Source organism: Triticum aestivum, chromosome 6D (genome assembly GCF_018294505.1).
Source record: "Triticum aestivum cultivar Chinese Spring chromosome 6D, IWGSC CS RefSeq v2.1, whole genome shotgun sequence".
NCBI classification, from domain to species: Eukaryota; Viridiplantae; Streptophyta; class Magnoliopsida; order Poales; family Poaceae; genus Triticum; species Triticum aestivum.
The window spans coordinates 355,724,332-355,739,087 of NC_057811.1; the positions used below are offsets into that span (position 1 = coordinate 355,724,332).

General features: G+C 45.8%; 1 protein-coding gene and 1 long non-coding RNA gene across 4 annotated transcripts; both read right to left on the minus strand.

Annotated features, from left to right (window-relative positions):
* Positions 1-1,033: 1,033 nt before the first annotated feature.
* Positions 1,034-3,942, minus strand: LOC123145076 (dof zinc finger protein 2). 3 transcript variants are annotated; one of them, XM_044564389.1, is made up of 2 exons: positions 3,534-3,942; positions 1,034-2,600 (listed from the first exon to the last, which is right to left on the minus strand). In XM_044564389.1, exons 1-2 carry the CDS (start codon positions 3,555-3,557, stop codon positions 1,449-1,451), a joined length of 1,176 nt encoding a protein of 391 aa, XP_044420324.1. In that variant the 5' UTR covers positions 3,558-3,942; the 3' UTR covers positions 1,034-1,448. The 3 variants fall into 3 exon arrangements, with proteins under 3 accessions (XP_044420324.1, XP_044420325.1, XP_044420326.1); XM_044564390.1 differs by lacking the exon at positions 3,534-3,942 and adding an exon at positions 2,911-3,506; XM_044564391.1 differs by lacking the exon at positions 3,534-3,942 and adding an exon at positions 2,887-3,506.
* Positions 3,943-13,937: 9,995 nt separating this feature from the next.
* Positions 13,938-14,513, minus strand: LOC123141638 (uncharacterized). The gene is made up of 2 exons (XR_006470382.1): positions 14,295-14,513; positions 13,938-14,209 (listed from the first exon to the last, which is right to left on the minus strand). It is a non-coding gene; the product is annotated as an uncharacterized lncRNA (long non-coding RNA).
* Between the last annotated feature and the right edge of the window lie 243 nt (positions 14,514-14,756).

Sequence of the window (14,756 nt, forward strand, 5' to 3'; positions counted from 1 at the left end):
AAACTGGTGGTATTTGATCTCTTTTTATTTAGTGCCTAGAAACAAGTTGATTGACCAGTAGACCGGCGGTCTGACCGGTAAAAATCAGAACCGAAAGGCTAGTCGGCTCGGTTTCCAAAATTATGGGAGAAGAAACAAAAAGCTCTGGAAGTGATATAAACATAGGTACCTACTTCTACTTCTCACCTCAGCTGCAGTTGCTGCGCAATTTTATTTTTCTATTTATTCTTCTTTTGCAACTTACAGGTCGGACCCACACAAATAAGGGAGTGCGGGCCCGGCCTCGCTGGCATGCCACGTAGGCAAAGTTAACTGAGAGTTAACATCCACTAACAAAAATGTATTTAAATGTACCCCAAACACAAGTTATAGGGCTAATTTGTGTCATTTTACAACTTTATGTATGAATACAACTTTATGTATGAATTTGTACGCACCGTGCAAGTTTATGTATTAATAGTGTAATTAACTCGCTGCTTTTCTCCTCCTACCGGTAGTGCTTTTCATGGCTGGAAGATTCTTTGGGATGATGGTGAGATACGACATCTCAGAGGTAGCCTGCCTGCTACAAGCAAAGAGCACACAAGGAGGGGGTAGATATGTCTTGACAGGTATGCAAGGAAAAAAATACATATTGTGAATGATGAGGGAAATATGTCTATATTTTAATGTATTTTGTATAATATAAACAACAATAAAATACACATTACAAGTTGTTCTAAGCCCTGGATTAATCAGGAATCACGATGTAAATGAACAAATCAAGAAAGCACGCCTGCTACTCAGTAGGCCTCCCCTCTAGATCAGCACAGCAAACCGATCTAGTATATCTCATTATCTCTTGCACGGACTCTGCAGCCTGCACAGTGTGTCTCAAACCGACTGTAGAGCAATGCGTTGAGTGTTGACTGACTGAGGAGTGATGATGCCAATCTTCCATGCATTGAATGAACCTTTGCAACATCCATTCACCCACATACTGCATGGTCCGATGCATGCATGCAAAATCCAAAGACAAAACAAGAGTCTGGCCAATGCCAATCTACTTGTATTCAACCCGAACGATGTACAAAAAAAAGGGTGCATCCGTGCAGATTCTACATGAACAGCTTCATATGAAATTCACACAAGGAACACCCTCGGAAATGAGAGATTCAATTGGAGAAGACAAATAGTAGTTACTTAATCTGTGTACTCAGCTGTGTTAGCCCCCCAAGTCTGATAACCACACACATGAACAAAACACCAAGAAATTAATAAGAAGGAAGACCAAGAACAGTAGAAAAACCAAACGCAACCAAAAGAGAGATCAAACGCCATATGTAACACTAATCACCACCACCGCTTATTAACTCCCTTGTCTCTATCCCTATCATCTCCACATGCTGACAACCGCGTGTGCATGAGCCATGCATGCATGTACGGCGGCTGGGCTAGCTGTTGCCATCCTACCACGAACCACCGCCGCCGCCACCGCCGCCGCCGGCGTCATTGCTGCTGCCATTCCCGATCATGCTGTTATTCCAGAACCCCAGGGTCTCATGGCCGCCGCCGCCACCGCCGCCTTGGTCTTTGCTGTGCTCAAACTGATCGCCGCCGCTTGCACCTCCTCCACCCGCGTTCGTACCCGGCTTCAAGTCCTCGAACGGGAACAGCATCCTTCCCGTTGCGCTCTCCTGCGCCCCCTGCAATCCAGCGCCGTATCCCCCGGCGTCGCCACCTCCTCCCGTGTCCAAAGAGAACCCGAGCATGTTCTGAACCTGCTGCTGGTGTTGCTGGTGTTGCTGCTGCTGCTGCTGCTGATGGTGTTGCTGATGCTGCAGCGGCATGCGGAACTCGCCAAGCGCGAATCCCGCGGCTGCGTACTCAGGCGGCATCCCGAGCTGCACCTGCGGCATCGGTACGTAGCAGCCGGTGCTCCTCAGCAGCTCCATCGCCGAAAACGCGCCCATGCCCCTCCCGCCACCCGCGCCGTTGGCCGCCATGGTGCCTCCCGGGTTGCAGACGCTGCTGCTCTCCAGGCTAGGGAACGCCGCGAACTCCGACGGGTGCAAGACGCGGCCGTGGTGGTGCGGGAACGCCAGGTTGAGGTCGTGCGCGCCCTCGTGCATCAGCTTCGGGTTCTTGGCCGCCATCCCGCCGATCGGGACCGTCCCGGACGCCGCCCCGGAGGTGGAGACGGCGCCCGCCGCGGACGACACCACCGACGACGACGATCTCTTGTTCTTCCGTGAGCCGCCGCCGACGGGCACGTTCCGGAGCGAGCCGCCCTCGGTCCAGTAGCGGCGGCACGTCTTGCAGAAGTAGCGCGGCTGCTGGAGGCTGTAGTTGTTGTAGTAGCAGAACTTGGTGTTGGTGGAGTTGCACCTCGGGCAGTTGATTGCCTTCTCCTTCTGCGGCCGCGCCGCCTTCCGCTCGGTGGAGCCCGTCCCGGCCGCCGCGCCAGCTCCTCCTGCCGGCGGGCCAGGAACGGGAGCCCTCTGGGCTTCTGCGCCAGACGGTGGCGCCGGCTGTGGGTTCGGGTTCCCATTAGGATTAGGATTAGGATTTGGGTTTCCAGCCATGATCATCTCCTCCATGGGCTTCACGAGTCCTAGCCCCTGTTGACGAACACATATTGCACCTCATTAGTAGATATCACAAAGCCAAATCCTCGATGTTAGGGCAGGTAAGAACTACTAGTAATAAGCCAAGAACATGCTGTATATGGGAAAATGGATGGGGGTATGACATGACTATGAGAGCCTGAGGTGTGAGGATGATTCTTATGGTTATGGTGCAACAAAGAACCAAGCAAATGGATACAAAGTGAGATTAAAGGGAGGGGAAAAGGAGAATGAAAAGGTTGGGGGGGAAAGGAGACGAAAAGATGAGAGAGAAACACACCACCACCACCACACAAAACTCAACTTTGTTTGTAGGGTTGCGCTTGTGGCAGTACTGCTGCTGCTACATCATCCAAGACATGGCTGCTCTTTTGATGCAAGGCGCCGGAGGAAAGAGAAGGGGAAAGAAAGCTAGGGGAAAAGAGAGATGAAAAGATGAAAAGGATGAGGGGAAAGGATAAGAAAGAAAGGCAGGAACAAAGGCAAAGAAAAGCGGTGCGTGCCCGTGAATGCGCCTTTCGAGGATTAAAAGCGGAGACAGGGGAGAATTAAAGGCCCCGAGCCCTGAGCTCGACGCCAACGGAGAAGACAACACGCGGACAGAAGAGAAGGGGGGAGAAGAGAGACATAGATGGCCATACATGCATAGATCTGCGCCAGCAACAAAAGGTTGGCCATGGCGGTTCCCAAGAAGAGAAAAGGCGCCCAAGATCGTCATATCCCATCAGGGAAAGCGAGCGTGGAGATCAAGGGCACGGTAGAAAAATAGTCGACCAAGAAGGCAAGAACATAGCAGCAAGATCCACAAGAACAGAAGCCATCGGGCCAGCCTGAGGCGGGAGATCTTGCATGCATGGCCCTAGATGCGTACCGATGTTGTAGTAACCTGGGTTTGAGATGGTCACGTATGAACATCAATCAGCTTACCTGGTGCCACTGGGCCGCATCCATCCAAGGATCGATCCCAATTGCTGCTCCTGCTCAACAAAAATCCTCGCAGGCTGCGCTACGAACAGGAGGAGAGAACGAGGAGCGGGGCGAGGGAAGGAGGAGCAGCTAGATGTCGTCTGGAGCACACGGAAGAGAGAGAGGAAGGAATGTCTTGTGGATGACCGTAGTGGGATTGCTCGCCCTTCTCTCTCCTCCATATGTCATGAGATAGTGGGATTCTTTTTCTCAGTAGTTGTATTTTTTATGTCTCCGGACTAGAGCAGCGGAGGGGGAGGAGGAAGAGGGAGGGAAATTGCTGCGCCAGCTTCGGTAGCTAGCATGTGTTTTTGCCTTCTGAATGAACGACGCTGATGAGCGCTCTTGTCCTTCGTTGGTCGCGGAAGTTTGTCCGCGTGTAGGCTTTCCAAGTGTGTTTTGTGTTGTTGCGAGTTTTTGGTGCCGTTCGCAGAGGACTTCGGATGAGTCGGTGAGAAACTAGTCAACCCGAGGGCAGGGCCAGGGGCAGGGGCGCTGCTCTGATCGGCGTGATGGTCCTTGGGGCCACGCACGTGCGTGGGACGCCCTGCCACGTGCGGGCAACTAACCAGTGTGTTTCTAGTGTTTAGCAGTGGCCAGTGGGTGTGAGCAGAGTAGATACTGGACTGACCGGCTTGGACTCCACCTCCTTCATTTCAAATGCATAGCAATAATATAGTAAACTGAAGTGCAGTTGTTCGTATCCGATCAAAACCAAAACAAAGCGGTTCATAGTTTTATGAACGCCTGATCATAAATGTTACAATCCGGCAGTTCAGGTAAGAAAACAGAATTTTTGCCCTCCCAGATTAGTTGTCCGAACCTCCTCGCTCACCCTGTCACCAGCCCCTCCTCATCAGCCACATCCTTCTCGGTTGTCTTCATCTGAGCTGCCAAGCCCTTGAACATCCTAACACAGATGATGCGTATGATCATCACTGCGGCGGGATCCAACTGCTCCATCGTCATGATCGGTATCTTCCGAAGCGGCCGCGAGCTCAACCTTCCTCTCTTTAAGTTTGATTTTCTTCTCAGTCGCCGCCATTAAGATGTTAAACCTCTCCGCACGTACCAGGCGGCGGAGGTCAGTGACTACTATCGACAGCCGAAATTGCTCCAGCGTGGGCAGCGTGTGCATGGACGGCGGTGGCTAGGGCGCACCCATCCTCGCCCCCGCCCGCCACCTGCCCTCCTTTCCCACCCCCGTCCGCCACACCAGCCTCCCTTCTTTTTGCCGGCCGCCTCTGCCTCCAGATCCTTTGCCATACTTTTGAGACGGCGGGTTTATCGTGTCGCTAAGTTGATCTTGTCGTGTCCTTCGAGTTGATCCTCGACCTCTGCCGTCTTCGGCAGGTCTTCGTACGGGTCCTTGTAGCGGCGAACAACGAAAAGCATGGGAATTGGGGTGGAGGGTGGCGGCGATCAGAGCGGACGGAGAAGGTTTTGATGCAAAAATAGTGCAGCCCGCTTCAAATGTGCGGGCTACACCTCGAATTTGATTGGGCCAGGGGTGTTGGAGTTCTACATGGTAGCGCGATCCAGACTCCCGCAAAGCCCCTAGTTTTATTTCGGTTTGTGAGAAAACGGACGTGCGGACTTGTCCACGGACAAATATGAAGCCATTGGGATGTCCTAGTTTGCAACCGATTTGAGGGTCCACGTTGGAGATTCCCTAAATAAGAACGACCAAATCATCTTAGCACTACTTTTTTACTTGAAAAAAGTACTCCCTAAGATGAAGTGTCATTACATTAACTAATTATCTCAGGACTTCCATAAAGTAGGTCCTCATTTTCAGTTTAGTAGATCATCCCTAGGAGCAGATTACATGTTAGTCTGTTGGTAAAAAAATAATCGTATCAACAAGTAACAACTCGTTCCCGCAAAAAAAAAATACTAACTCATAATACAGAAGTGCATCTAATTTGTCACAAAAGTGAAAAGGGTGTGTATTAACGGGAAAAGCAAAGGAGCTCTTGGGTGCCCCATCCCTTATATGAATATCAAATTCAAAAAATACCAGGAAAATTTAAAAGAATCTAGAATCTTGGGATATGAAACATGGGTGCTCAATCTACTCCCATTTGAAGTTTCCTGAAAAAATACCAAGAAATGTATCCCTGACAAAAAAAATACAATCCGACGTGAAGTTCCATAAAAGAATACCAAGAAATGTATTCGTGACGAAGAAAATAAAGTCCGGCCTATGATCCACCCAAACAGTTTTCTTTTGTACATAGATTTTTTTTGTCTTTTTTACTGAGAGTACCACGAATGTCAATTTTTCGCGAAACTTCACACGAAAGTAGATTGGGCACCCAGATTTGATATCCCCAAATCATGGATGTTTTCTGAATTTTCTTGATATTTTTTTTTTGAATTTAATGTTCAAATAGAGGAGTGGAGCACCGAGGAGCCAAAAATCCGCGTCTGTATATTAACATTTTGTCTAATAGTCCCTCCATCCTGAATTATTTGTTGCGGAAATGAATGTCTGAAGACCTGAAATACATCTAGATACTGCGACAAGTAATTTCGAACGGAGGGAGTACGAACTACCCCGTATGAACTTGATATACGATTTCAAACATTGCCCACATCACTTACCCAAAGTCGACAAAATGAAAATAACTCTAGATGATGAATTTATGTATTTGTTATTTCTACATTATTGAATTTATTGTTGTTTCTACACTCAGCAAAGTCTTGCAATCAAAATCCCAGCTCTACATTTATAAACCAAATGTTGCACGTAGTTTCTCTCTCGTAAGGAAATAAAGGATGCACATTTCGTAAAACCTGCAACTACCAAAAATTCAAAGGGAAACATTTCAGCGCGGTGCGCCGGCCGAACGATTCGGCCGGTCGCTTGCGAGCCACGCGATGAGCCCCCCATCGTACGCCTCGCGCATCACCCTGGCCCACCTTATCTTCTCCCTCTTTCTTCTTCCTCCCGATCCCCTCCTTCTCTCTCAGCCTAGCACGCTGCTGGCCCTCTTCTTCCTCCCTCGGATCCCGCCGGCGGCCAGCCCTAATCCCGTGTAGGTCCCTACCTCCAACCTCAGCACCCTTGCCCACTTCTCCGTTGCTGCCCCCCCCCCCCCCCCCCCCGCGCGCGCGATACAAGTTCCCCCCGCCCCGGTGAGCCTGAGTTGGAAGCCGCCATGGATATGCCATCCGCGAGCAGCTGTACACGTGCTGGAACCACCCACCGGAGATGCTACAAGCTCGGCGGCGCCTGCACCAATGTTGCAACCGATGACCCAAAAAGCTGCAACCGATTGATTCAAAAGCTTCAACCGCTCGTATATAAAGCTTCAACTGGACACCACGACTGAAAAAAGCTACAATCGTTCATACGAAAGCTTCGATCGTAGTTTGCAAAAGTTTCCAACAGACCACCCATACAAACTGAAAAAGCTACAATCGTTCATGCGAAAGCTTCAAACTGTATTTGAAAAAGCTTCAACCGACGAAATAGATAAGTTTCATGCGAACACTACGAAAGAAAAAAAAGCTACAACCGTCGGCTTGGAAAGCTTCAACCGTGAATTGAAAAGCTTCAACCCGCTTTATACAAGGCTTCAACCAACTGTATAGAAAGCTTCACCCCCACGAGTACACAACAAAAAAAGTTGCAATTATTGACATGAAAAGCTTCAATCGTATTTCTGAAAAGCTTCAACCAGAGACCGCGACAAAAAGCTTCAACCATATTTTTGAAAAGCTTCAACCGTATTTCTGAAAAGCTTCAACCGTATTTCTGAAAAGCTTCTACCAGAGACCGCGACAAAAAGCTCGAATCGGCAACTCACCATTGATGCAACTGACTACTGCGGTGGCCTCCCGGCGGAGCTGCAACGGCGACGAACTCCAGGCACCGGCAGGGTCGATTTTTGTTTGCTGGGTCCATTTTTTTTGCTGCATCTGAGGGGTGGGGCCATGGGGCACCTGTGCTCCAACCGGCGAGCGGCGACGGCGAAGGCGACGGCGAGCGGCAACGGCGAGGGCGAGCGGCGAACGGCGACGGGGATGACGACGAGGTAGATGCCCGTGGCTGGGTGTGGGATGGCCTGTGGCGCTTGCCGTTGCTCGATCTGACGCGGAAGGTAGACGACGATGCGGAAGGGGCTCGATCTGACGGTTGGGAGGCAGTGCATCGGACGGCCTGGGCTCGACCGGCCCAACTGTTGGCCCGGCGCACCGGCGCAGATCACTGCCCAAATTCAAAAGTTGAAAAGTCGACGTCCATAATAATTTATTCTGAAATAACAGTTCTCCTCCACCCCTCCCCCCCCCAACCTCACGCAAAAAAATACATGTGAGTTTAGCAGTCAAGTAATCAATAGATGATTTTTCAAGAACAATAAAAATACGACGCCACTTGGCAAATCAAACTTTTTAAGGCGAGGATGGTGATTTTCTCTATTGAGCATTGAAAATCCTAGCAAAAAATGAACATGGCAAGATTTGGCTTGCTTGCTAAAAAACCTGTCATCCTAGCGGCAATATAATTTATCATCTCAGGCGTTTGATTTGCCATGCTCAAAAATTCCTGTCAACATAAGAATGAAAGCAAATTGGGCAATACTTACAATAAAAAACAATTTAGACTATAAAATTCATGAAATGGTAGTGAAGATTCCAAGACTTTAAAAGTGTGTGTCATTCATAAATAGAATGCAAAGCCATGTGTTTTAATGAAAAATTCTTGATCCTTTATAGATCAGCCAAGTCAAAAGATCAAGGAAAGCAATTTTTAAAGCAAACTGATTTTTGATAGATTTTTTAAATATATATAATAATAGTTTTTATAAGAAACTCGAAATATATATTAAAACCCAGAGTACTCAAATGAAAAGTATGAAATTAACATGGAAACTAGAAAATTATGTAACTACGAAATGAGAAAATAGGTATAACTAAAAAGTGAGTGAAATTTTAGAAAAAATTAAAAATTATCCAGATGCATGGTTTTTCATGATATTCAATACTATTGCATATTAAAATCCACTGATGTATAGTGATTTCTTGGAACATTTATTTCCTATGATCATTTAGCAAGATTTCCTATTGGCTTCGAAAGTGCACATCATTCATAAATATTATGGAAAGTAGGAAACTCTCCTACTGTTTCAAGCTCATAAAATATATTAGGGCAAGCCATGGATTGTAATAATAATAATAATAATAATTAAATAACCTTTGTTAATCAGCCAAGTGGAAGAAGAAACAAAATCATATAAATATGTTATTTATGGCACTCAATAGATTTAAAACAAAATTTTCTCCTAAATTTCATTATATGAGATTTTTCTATTTTTTGCGTAGGTCATCATATCATCGCCACAAACGCTTTCAACGGACATATGACCAATTTAGATGGTTTTTACAATGAAAACAAAAACCTAGTAACTAGTTAACGATGTGACTAGTTAACCTATTTGCAAAAAAATAAATTAAATGTGAACAATCAAGCATTGCTACACAGACGACGATTGCGGACGATTTCAGCACGACACTCCTTATCGCACCATCCATTCAAAAAGCTAATGTACAGGAAGTCGTTGGATTAGGCATCGGCCCAGGATCGTGCAACCACATGTCGTCCGTGAAGTAGTTTCGTTCAAATTTTCACAATAGTGGATAGACCAAAAATATACCTTCTCCAAATAGCTAATAATGGGAGTCTTAGATCAATTCTAGTAGAGTCGCCATATTTACGACCGCCATCCGTCACATGGAGTGCGCATCACATGGATATCAAGGCTACCGGGCTTGTGCACAAACTCAGAGTTTTAATACTATCTCCGTTTCAGTTTACAAGTCCTACGCGTATACCTAGGTTGCTAATTTTATCACCCTAATATAAACTATATAACACAAAAATTATATCATTTGAAAATAGAATATCTGAAGTTTATATTGGTATATTTTTTGTAATATATGACTTGTATTAGGATGGTCAAATTGACGACCTAGGAGTACACGCACGCACTGTAAATTGAGAGAGAGGTAGTATTCTCTTGTCTCCATAATTATGCGATCCACTTATCAATAAGAAAAAAAACTCACATGAGGTGGGAAGGCACCTAAAGTTTCCTTCGCGTTACATAGAATCACACGTAACTACCCATATGCAACACACTCTAAAAGGCAGCCCCAAGACGCTGTATATGGCGACTGAGAGGAAGACATTTTCACAAATTACGGTGATCCATGATAAGATGGTGACACTCCTGCAATGCATTGTTTTTTGGTCGAAATCACCATAATAGTGATTACTATGGCGATCAGACCGATATGGTGACTCTGCTCGAGTTGCTCCTGTGGGGCCACTTGAGACTAAATTGATGGTCTCTGATACGTCTTCGTCGTATCTATAATTTTTTATTGACTCACCCCAATATTCTATAACTTTCACATATTTTTGGCAATAATTAATATGATTTTCTTGTACTAACATATTGATGCAGTGCCCAGTGCCAGTTCCTGTTTATTGCAGGTTTTTTGTTTCACATAAAACCCAAATCAAACGAAGTCCAAATGCTATAAAATTTTTACGGAGGATTTTTTTTGGAATATATGTGATTTTTGAAAAAAAATGAATCAGCGTAAGGTGGTGGCCAACAGGCCCCACGAGCTCACGGGCACGCCCCTGCACTTGTGTCCACCTCGAAGGTGGTGTCCTTCTGCCGCAAGGAATCTAATATCCGGATAAAGGTCCCCTCAAATTTTTTGCCCAGTCAGAGTTACGGATCTCCGAGAATATAAGAAAGGGTTTTCGGCCAGAAAATAGGAATGCCAAAGAGAAGAGAACAGAGAGAGAGAGAGATCCGATCTTGGAGGGGCTCCTGCCCTCCGGGAGCCATGGCAGCCAAGGGCCAGAGGGGAAACCCTCCTTCCATCTCAGGGGGAGGCCAAGCAAGAAGAAGAAGGAGGGGGCTCTCTCCCCCTCTCTCCCGGTGGCGCCGGAGCGCCGCCGGGGGAACCATTGTGACAGCGTTCTACATCAACAACTTCACCGCCGTTATCACTATCTCTCTCCCCCTCTACGTAGCGGTGTAACACATCTTCTCCCCGCTGTAATTTCTACTTAAACATGGTGTTTAATGCTATATATTATTATCCAATGATGTGTAGCAATCTTACGATCTTTGAGTAGATTCTTTTTGTCCTACGGGTTAATTGTGCTATGGTGTGATTGATATGAGTTGTATGTTAAAATGGTGCTGTCCTATGGTGCCCTCCATGTCGCGCAAGCGTGTGGGATCCCTGTTGTAGGGTATTGCAATACGTTCATGATTCACATATAGTGGGTGGCGAGAGTGACAGAAGCTTATACCCAAGTAATGGAGTTATTGCGTATGGGAGTGAAGAGGGCTTGTTACTTAATGCTATGATTGGATTTTACCTTAATGATCTTTAGTAGTTGCGGATGCTTGCTAGAGTTGCAATGATAAGTGCATATGATCCAAGTACGAAAAGTGTGTTAGTGTATGTCTCTCCCTCATTGCATATGATAAGTATCTATCGTGTTATATTCAATTGCCTATGGACAATCTTTCTCATCATTCTATAAAAAGCTCTCTATTAAAAAAACTAACTTCTATTATCTCGCAAAGTAGTCCTAATTTTATTCTTGCAAAGTAGGTCTAGTTTTACTCTCGCAAATTAGTTTCATACTTGTTCTAGGTAAATCAAACGTCGGTGTGCGTAGAGTTGTATCGGTGGCCGATAGAACTTGAAGAGAATATAAATTCTATATTTAGCTCCTCGTTGAGTTCAATACTCGTACTTATCGAAAAAGGCTACAAACAATCCCATGTACTTGTGGGTTATCAAGACCTTTTTCTGGCGCCGTTGCCGGCGAGCAATAGCGTGGGGTGAATATTCACATGTGCGCTTGTTGGCTTTATCTCTAAGTAATTTTTATTTTGTGCTCTTGTTTTCTATCTTTAGTTATGGGTTTGAAACGCAAAACACCAAAAAAAATAGTTGTACTTGCTAACCCAGTGGTTGAGGAACCACCCAAAATCTCCCATATTGTTGAAGCTTTTTATTTGGATCATCTTCGATCCATTTTTGCTCGTGCTGAAAAACTAACTAACTTAGTTGAGGGAAAATCATTAGATAAGCAGGCTTATTTTGTGCGCACCGCTTGTCTCAAAAAGGGAAACTCTTATGACATCAAATTAATTGTTTCATTGCTATGCTTGGAATTTATGCGAAATATATGATTTTACTTCTTGTTTTGAGGACCCTAAAAAACACCTTCCCTGCCAATGTGAGTTTAGTGGTAATGAGGTCTAATCTTCTTATGCCAAGGGTGTTTATAGTTACTATGATATTGAACAAATTGAAGGATTTGTTGCTTTTAAGGGTGCATATGAAATTGCTTCTTTGATTGAAAAGAATGATGCTATTCTTTACAAATCTAATTTTTTTGCCATGCTTAAATATTGCTATGAAAACTATGTTTCTAATGCTTATGTTAAAGAATTTATTGAGAGTATGTTTGCTGCCTTGAGAGAAACTAATATTTTGCAGGAATCTATGTAAGAAGAAATTGATGAAACTGTGAGCTCGTAAGATGAGAAAGGTGAGGAGAAGAGCGAAGAACAGAAGGAGGAAGAGCGGATTGATCACCCATGTCCGCCTTTTGATGAGAATAACTCTTCAACTCATATATTGTTTAATTTTCCTTCGTGATTACCGAAGGATAAATGCTATGATAATTGCTATGATCCCTTGGATTCGTTTGAAATATCCCTTTTCGATGAACTTGATGCTTGCTATGCTTGTGGCTATGATGCCAATATGAAATATGCTTATGGAGATGAACTTGATATAGTTTATTATGTTAAATATGAAATTATTGCTATTGCACCCACACATAATAGTCCTATTAACTTTTTGAATTCTTCCAGGTACACTACAACGGAGAAGTTTGTGTTTATTAAGGATTATTATATTTATGGGTTGCATCTTACCGTTGCCCATGATGATATTAATGAATATAATATGAATGTGGTTGCTGCTCCTACTTGCAATTATTATGAGAGAAGAACTACATATCCACCTCTCTACTACAATAAGTTTTGCTCAGCTCCGACGAGGGAGGGGCGATATCGGCGACGTGCCTTCAGCGCGCTTCATTTCTTGTAGTCGCAGCTAGGTGGTCTATGAATCTGGATATAATTTTTATTATCTCTGATGTTCGTTGAACTGCCATGATTGAAGATGAATAGATCCAAAGTTCTTAAAAAAAGATCGTGACCTTTATGTATAAAAAAAGAAGAGAGTGTATGTGAAGCTAAAATGCCTTGCATGTTTTTTTTGCGGAAACTGTCGATCTATTCATCTTCAATCATGTTAGTACAACGAACACCAGAAATAATAAAAACTACATCCAGATTCATAGACCAACTAGCGACGACTACAAGCACTAAAGCGAGGCGAAGGCGCGCCACCGTCATCGCCCCTCCCTTGCCGGAGCCGGGCACAACTTGTTGTATTAGACAATCGAGAAGTCGTCATGCTAAGGTCCCATAGGACCAACGCCCCAGAACAACAACCGTCGTCGATGAAGAGAATTTTAGATCGGAAGGATCCAACCTAAAGACACATGAACAAAGACGAATAAAAACCGGATCCGAGCGGATCCACCAAAGACAACCACCGACCAAATCTCGCGAGATCCGCCGGAGACACAGCTTCACACGCCCTCCGACGATGCTAGACACACCATTGGGATAGGGGCTAGGCGGGGAGAACCTTATTCCATCTTCAAAAAACCGCCGCCGCCTCGTCTTCTTAAGCAGGACACAAACCCTAACAAAACTTGAAGAAGCACCTGAAAACGGAGCCCTCCCGCCGGCAAGGGCCGGGATCCACCGCGCGCCCATGGCCCTAAGGCCACAGGAGACGTGGGAGATCGGCGGCGCCGCCGATGGGAGGCAGAAACCCTAGCCGCCTTTTCTTGTGAGGAGACTTCAAAAGATGGATTAAATATTTCTGACATCAAAATGCCTTGCATGTTATTTCAGAAAATGTCATGTACTGTGCCTAGTATCTACTTTCTGTTGGGGGAACGCAGATAGGATTAGGCCATGTAGGTGGCTCAATCAGTGGGGTTGGAGAGAAGCATGGGATGCCGTTTCGAACGGAGGACGTTTGCCATGCCAGTGACAAGCGATACATAGCATTAGGACATGCGGATGTGTGCTAGGTAAATCATTTGGGGGGGGGGGGGGGGGGGGGCTTCTTTATTGGTGTTGTTATGTCAACTTTCTGGCCCTGTTTGGGATTACAAGGCTTCTTTAGGATGTGTTTGGTTCCCGGGATAAGTTTGGGTGGTTGAGGGTATCCCCAACCACCTGGCTAGGGATAACCCTTTTTTTGTTTGGTTGGGTGGGATGGTTAGAGATAGCCATTTTAAGTGTTTGGTTTGAGAGACTGAGGGATGGATACGTTGTGGTGATAACTAAAAAATTCCTGCGATGACCATGCATTATTTTAATCGAATAATTCCATATCGAAGACACTAGTGCACAACCACAACAATCTTTGTATCAAGTACTGGTGATAGGTGAACTGATCCATCTGTGGTCTGCATCTTCGCCGATTCTCAGAACCTATCAGATGACAGAAAGAACAGTGCACATTCAGAGCAGAGAATGCAAATTGGTACACGAATGCCCTGTACAAATTGAGGTTTACTAGTTGAACGTGTAGAAGAGCTTGAGCTCATCAGCCATCTCCTGCTCGTACCACTTTCTCTCCTCATTTTCTCCTGATGCAACTGGTGCCACCCGCCAGATCAAATCGAAGTTGTTGCGCCCACCAGAAACAGATCGAGAACAGAGGCGCATATCAAGATCGAATAAAACCAGCATCACGTACCCAAAGATCGAATAAAACCGGCATCACGTACCCAAAGATAGAGGCACTGAAGCCGCCGCCGCCGCCACTCTGCATCGTAAGTCACCGGCGGCGCGCTCCCATTTGGCGGGGCACGGGTGGGGGCCGCAGGCGTGTGCCTATCTGGGTCCGACCATGGCAGCGCGGCCGCCGCCGCCGCTCATGGCTCGACCATTCCACTTGTACGATTCACCAGCGTGGTCGCTCACCAGCGAATCGAGAGGATAATGTTTCCAGGAGTGTTTTCTGTTCCAGAGAGGG

Bases quoted from the DNA above. Each gene is read 5' to 3' on its own strand.
- LOC123145076 (XM_044564389.1), bottom strand. From the start codon at position 3,557: ATGGATGCGGCCCAGTGGCACCAG. The intron at 2,601-3,533 runs GTAAGCTGATTG...GTTCGTCAACAG, and splicing joins ATGCGGCCCAGTGGCACCAG to GGGCTAGGACTCGTGAAGCC.